The 6,000-nt window shown below is 51.8% G+C and overlaps 1 protein-coding gene across 2 annotated transcripts in view; it reads left to right on the top strand.

Annotated features, from left to right (window-relative positions):
* Positions 1 to 1,040: 1,040 nt before the first annotated feature.
* The window catches only part of LOC118714008 (RING1 and YY1 binding protein), a 64,355-nt gene continuing 59,395 nt past the window's right edge, over positions 1,041 to 6,000 (top strand). Inside the window, exons 1-2 of one of the 2 annotated variants that reach the window (XM_036428848.2) lie at positions 1,041 to 1,221; positions 1,808 to 1,933. In XM_036428848.2, coding sequence (XP_036284741.1) covers positions 1,190 to 1,221; positions 1,808 to 1,933 — 158 coding nt within the window. In that variant the 5' untranslated portion in view covers positions 1,041 to 1,189. The remainder of the gene's footprint in view (positions 1,222 to 1,807; positions 1,934 to 6,000) is intronic. The other variant, XM_036428847.2, reaches the window with a different exon arrangement.

Genomic DNA, 6,000 nt, shown 5'->3' with positions numbered 1-6,000 from the left:
GCCTGTCACAGTGGGTGCCAGCGACATCCCCCACCTCTGGCCGCATTCTCAACTCCGTCCCACCCCACCAGCGCTTCAGCCCGCCCAGCCTTATCTTATCACTGGATCCTCCCCCGCCAGGACTGCGTGCCTGAGGGCAGAGGTCCCTTCAGTTTGGCGGCCGCCTTCCTTCCAGCGGCGGAGCCCTGGGCGCTGAGGGCTGCGGCGGGAGCGGCACAGCCCAGGCCGTTAGGTAGCCGTCCCCCGGGTTTGGTGCGGTCCTGCCCAGGGGCCAGGTGCTGACCCGCGTGCTCGTCGTGCACAAGGCTCTGAGTTTCCCGAACATCCCAGGAGGAGGGAGTTAGCCTCGTTTTGGATAAAGGAGCTGAGGCCCCAGGTGTGACTGCTGGCACGTGGCTGCCAGGATTCCAGCAGCCACTTCCTTAGGGAGACGCCCTGTTAGGCTCGGGGCGGCCCGGAGGGAGTCGGTGCGCGGCGGCCGAGCCGGCCCGGGGGAGCGGTTTGCGCCACGCCCTCTGCAGCCCCCGCCCCAGCGCCAGGGCCCGCGGGGTGTGGGGCTGGAGGTGGGCTGGGGGAGCAGGGGCGCTCTGCGTGGCAGAGGAGCGCAGGGCGCGGGCGGACCCAGGCCACAGAGGCCCGCCGGCTCCGGGGCTCCGCCAGCCTCGATGCGTTGCTCGCGGCGGGGCTCTTGCAAGCCCCCGCGTGGAACTACCTCCCGGGGCGCGGTGGGGGCTGCGGGTCAAGGACGGCTGCACTGGGCGACCGGGCGCGGCTCCCAGCCCGCCGCGGGCTCCGGGCGCGGCCACGGGCGCCCGCCGGGCACGCCCGCTCCGCGGGGCCGCGGGGCCGCCGGCTGGCACGCGCGCCCCGGAGCGCAGGCAGCGCACGCACCCGCCGGCCGGCCCACGTCCGCCCGCCCCGCGGCGCAGGCCGCGGCTTCCCATTGGCCGCGCGGGCGTGACGCGCGCGCCAGGCCCCGCCCCTCGTCAGTCACTCGCGGAGGCGGCGCCGGCAGGGACTAGTCTCGGCCGGAGACTGGCGGCGGCGGCGGCGGCTGGAGCTCGAGCCGCAGCGGCTGAGGGCGGTGCGCGCGGGGAGGAGGGGGGGTCGGTCGGCGACGACTCCCCGGACGGCGTTTCTCCGCCGAGGCGCGCCGGGTTCGGCTTCGGGGCGGCGGTCCAGCCTGTCCATGACCATGGGCGACAAGAAGAGCCCGACCAGGTACCTGCCCCGGCCGGGCGGAAGGGGAGGGCGGCGGCGGGCGGGGGCCGGCGGGCGGCTAGGCCGGAGCCCCCGGGCGGGGGAGGCGCCGCTAAGATGGAGATGGGGGCGGGGGCGGCGTCGCCGCGCTCGGGCCGGCGGCCGTGCGCGCCGCAGCCATGGCGGCTCCTCCCGGCCTCCGCCGCCGCTCCGCCCAGACAAAGGGAGATTTAACCAGGTGGGCGGGAGGGGGCGGGCCGGGCGAGGGGGGCTGCCTGCGCCCGTCCGGCCGCCGCCCCGCCGGCCCCGGCCCCGGCCCCGGCCCCTCGCTCGGGGCGCCGAGTCCGCCGGCTTCCTGCGCGGCCGCGGCCCAGCTCCGGAGCCGCCGCCGCCGCGGGAGGCCACGCGGCCCGGAGGCTGCCGGGCGCCGGCGGGGCCGCGTCCCCCTTCTGGTTCCGGAAAAGGATGGGTGGGTGGTCGCCGGAGCGAAGTTTCCAGCCCAGGGTTCCTGCGAAATTACCGCGTCTCACCGGCGCCTGTGATTGCTGTCTCCCCCTTCCTGCCCTCCCGCCCCTCGCCCCTCGCCCCGCTCCCCGCTCCTCTGCAGGCCGAAAAGACAAGCGAAACCCGCGGCGGACGAAGGCTTTTGGGATTGTAGCGTCTGCACCTTCAGGAACAGCGCGGAAGCCTTCAAGTGCAGCATCTGTGACGTGAGGAAAGGCACCTCCACCAGGTACCGGGTCTGCGCCTTTTGTTAGGACTTTGTTTTAAGCGGAGGAGAGGGCCGTGAGCTCCGCGTGCTGCCCTCCTTCCAACTTGTTGATTGGGTTCTGCCATCGGCGGGTAGGTGATGTGTGGTTTTGGTTGTATTTCGCTTTGGCTGCAAAGTCTCATGTTGAATCAATGATCTATGGTTTTGTCTTATTCACACAGACATGAGTTTACTTTACACCTGTGCCCATTGGCTCAGCGGTGTTGGCTCCCTCAGGAGAGGAAGCAGGGCTGCTGTGGATTGTAGGACAAGAGCTTTTAATTTTGCCTTCGCAGAATGTTTTTAATTTGCCTGCCTCGAATTATTTTCCTCTTTGAGAAATTTAGTGGTGGTTATACAGTAACATGGTTGTGCTTTTCCTGTCTTGAGCTGCAAATGTATGTTATTTTTGTGCGCTTGAAAATAAAGATTGAGCTTTGATAAAGAAAGTGCTTTTTTTTTTTTTTTTGAAAGCCTAGCTGTCCTTTGGTGTGTTTTTGCCTGATCTTGGCGCAGAGCGCCGATGGAAGACAATTTTGCAAAAAACGGTGAAGTGAATTGTATGACCATATTGAAGTTGGTGGTTAAAACTTTATGATAATGAAAAGCGCTGAAAGAATTTCTTGTTATTGGTGACAGCATCTGGCATCAAAGCGGTAACATGTGGATGCGCTGGGGTCAGAGTGGTTTTGTAGCCTGCCAGTCATCTTTTGACTTACATCTTGAATTTCTTTCACCTATGTTAAAGTTTGAAGTTAAACTATTCTTGATGTCACATAACATGCAGATATTGGGATAGGTGTGTGAAAGCGAGACAGAATGAGTTAGTTTCTGGTAAGTCCTTGAAGACAGCTTTGATTTGCCCAAAGTCTCATCTCATCAGGGATTTGTTTGTGAATCGGTGGTATTCCAATATGACTAGTAGTACTCCATAGCTTTAACTGGATATTTTTCTTTCACTAACTCAGTGTGTCTGTTAGGATATCATTGCTTTAGTTAAACCTGGGATTAAATAGGATATTGAGCAAGCTAAAGATTGTATCAGATCACTTGGTCCTATTACTGATGGAACAGTTATGTGAATTCCACTACATCTGTTAGAAATGAGAACTTTGAGTGAAAATACTCAAAAAGTGAAGGTATTTCATCACAAGTAGTTTTTAAAGTAAATTCAGGTCAATTATTTTGTATTATAAAATAGATTAATTTAAAGTAAAAACAGTCATTGTGAGCTTAATAGGTCTTTCTCTTTTTTGTTGTTAATCCTCACCAAGGATATTTTTCCATTGATTTTTAAAGACAGTGGGAGGGAGAGGGAGTGACAGAGGAGTACTGATGTGAGAGACACATTGGTTGCCTTCAGCACACTGGCACCCAGAACTCTCCAGCCCATTCTGAGGGGCCAGTGCTCTTCACTGAGCCAAACCGAGCAAGGGCTAGATTTTGTTTTTCTACCTGACTCCCCAAAACAGGGCATGTGACCACGTGGAGTGGAAGTTTGGAAATGTAGTGTTGCTTAAAGCAATTTCAAGGCACCTGTGAGTCCTTTTCCATGTAGACTCCCTTGGAGGCCAGACCTCTTCATTGCGGCTTTGTTTTGATTTACCCGAGGTGATGTTCAAGTAAGTGACTAGGGAGCACAGCAGAACCTGAGAACTTTACTGGTGAAAAGACACTGACTACCAAATCTAAAGCTGGGATTTATTGCTGGGACTACTTATCTCACATAATGAAATGCAGTTCAGTTTTTACATGTATTAAAAATCTGACTCAGTAAGATTTTTTGGAAGCATGTGGAAGATTTTGACTTTAAAAACAATATGAAAAAAAGGAAAAAATATGGATGTTTAAAGTTCTTTTCAGAATCACAGAAGACAGTGAAATTCAGTTTATATGCAAACATTAGTTAAGATATTTTAGAGTCTCTTCAGGAATGGGATACTCACCTAGTATCTTTAAGGATCTTTGTGTAGTTTTTTTTTTTTTTTTTTTTTTATTGAGTAGGCTTTGAACACAGATTTCAGAGACCTGAGGACTTAATGTCTTATCAGCTCACGATAGATACTCTTACCATCTAAATTTGTTTCAGTTTGGTTATTGCCAGTATTTTGGTGTTTTAGAGCTATTCTAGAAGTCATCACTAATGTATTTGTACTTCATGTGGAAAGGTAAATTTCACAGGTTTTCATCTTATCCTACTTAGCGTGTTGATTAATTTTTCTGATTCTAGTTACTTCATGGTTTTTTTCCTGGGGCTTTTTCTTGTAATTTTCTCTGTACTTCAAAGGTTTGACATTTTCTGCCTTGCAAATGTTTTAGTCAGACTTGGTAGTGATGGTAGTAGAAAACTTGTTGCTCAGTTTTTGGATGCTGGGCAATACGCAGAAATTTGTAATTTTAAGTAATAAAAGGGTTTTTATAACCTGTTGACTGACATAGAAATTGGGCTTTGTGTCCTGAACTAGTGTTTGGTTTTAGAACAGCAGCTGGTTGGCTAGCCCGAGGTGATTTTTGAGTTTGTTGCCATCCTTGACCAGCCAGCCAAGGAAGTGAGCTTTGAATTACCGGTAGTGCAGTAGGACTCAGAGCTGTATTCATCCTCTGAGAACAGATCTGATATTATCTAAGTGTCCTTATCTAGAGGATATTTTTGTATTCTCTGATGTGAAAGATTCTGCCCAAGACACGGGGGAGAGGAGGAGGCTGGTAAAGGTTGGTAAGAAATGAGCCGGAGTGACCACACTTCAGTTGTGAAGGCCTGAGAGAGGTATGAAAGTGATGGGCAGTTGGAGCAGTCTGGCTTGGGGATCAATTAGGAATCCCTCTCCCTGTACTTCATCAGAACAGGAGAATTGATTTCTACAAAATTACCTGCTCACTCTTCACTATTACTGCCATATATACCAAATATATTTAATTCTGCAGGGGGGTCCTGAAAGTGATTGAGAAGGTAGTTATTCTTTTTGGAGCAGCATAGAGCAGAATGAAAGGAAGTTGAGAAACTCCTAAGGAATATGCTACGGGAAGAAGGAGGGAAAACTTACTAGACTACTTGGAGTTCAGGGGCAAGTAGAGAGCTTACATTTTGGATGTACTATCAGTTACGTGTTGGGGTACCCCTTGCTGGTGGTTTTGTGGCTTATTGAGGTACAGTATTCACACATACCATCACATCGCCAACTATAATGACTTGGGGATTTTGAAGAGGGTGGGATGCTCCCTACAGACCAGGTCAGAGCATTTCCCTCCTGGGTCTCCCCCTGCCGGTTGTGTGGTTCACCATGAATGAAGTCTGGGCACTGGCACCTGAGAGGCCACTGCAGTGGGGAAGGCTGCTCCTGCACCCGCCACCCGCCACCCACCACCCGCCCTGCTGACAGCCTCAGCCTTCAGGCTGAAAAGGGAGGGCGCGCGCGCGCGCATAAGGAGATGGTGGTGGGGAAGAAACACCTTTCCTTTCTAGGTAGTAGCTAGTATTTCCCAGCCACTTCGCCAGTTTAATACAGAAAGGACACCAGCTTCTAAGAAGACCCCCTCCACCCCCCCAATTGGCAGATTTATCTAACCATTGCTAAGCTGCCTTTCTTGAGTGTTGGGCAGAGTAAGTGTTTTTACTTTTAGCCTTGTTTCTGGGAATGCAGTGATGTCTTTATTGTAAAATAAGAACTACCAAGATGGTTTGCAAGTCTTGCTGATGAATGGTTTTTTTACTTGGAGCTACTGCTTAAATCACACTCACTTGAAAAATTAGAAATTTTTTGCTTTGCAGATTTACCAGAGATTTAGAACTTCATTGGTCTTCAATTCCAGATTTTATCACCATGTTTAGTTGTAATCATGTTTTATTTAATCCCTGTTTCTTTTAATGCTACCTCTCTGAAAATAGTACTGTTTCTAGACAGTTTACAGACAAGTAAAAGTGAGTCATTTACTTTAGATGTGTAATGAGATTGTGTAGCTTAATAAAAAGTTGGTGCTTTAGGATATTTAATTGGAAGTTGGTACTCAGTTGTTTTGTGTGTAAAATGTTTTCCTTGTTTCCTGATTGT

The sequence above is a fragment of the Pipistrellus kuhlii genome, unplaced genomic scaffold, assembly GCF_014108245.1.
Source record: "Pipistrellus kuhlii isolate mPipKuh1 unplaced genomic scaffold, mPipKuh1.p scaffold_m20_p_93, whole genome shotgun sequence".
Taxonomy (NCBI): Eukaryota; Metazoa; Chordata; class Mammalia; order Chiroptera; family Vespertilionidae; genus Pipistrellus; species Pipistrellus kuhlii.
The sequence above is the reverse complement of the archived record's forward strand: the minus strand, read 5'-3'. Positions and strand labels throughout refer to the sequence as shown.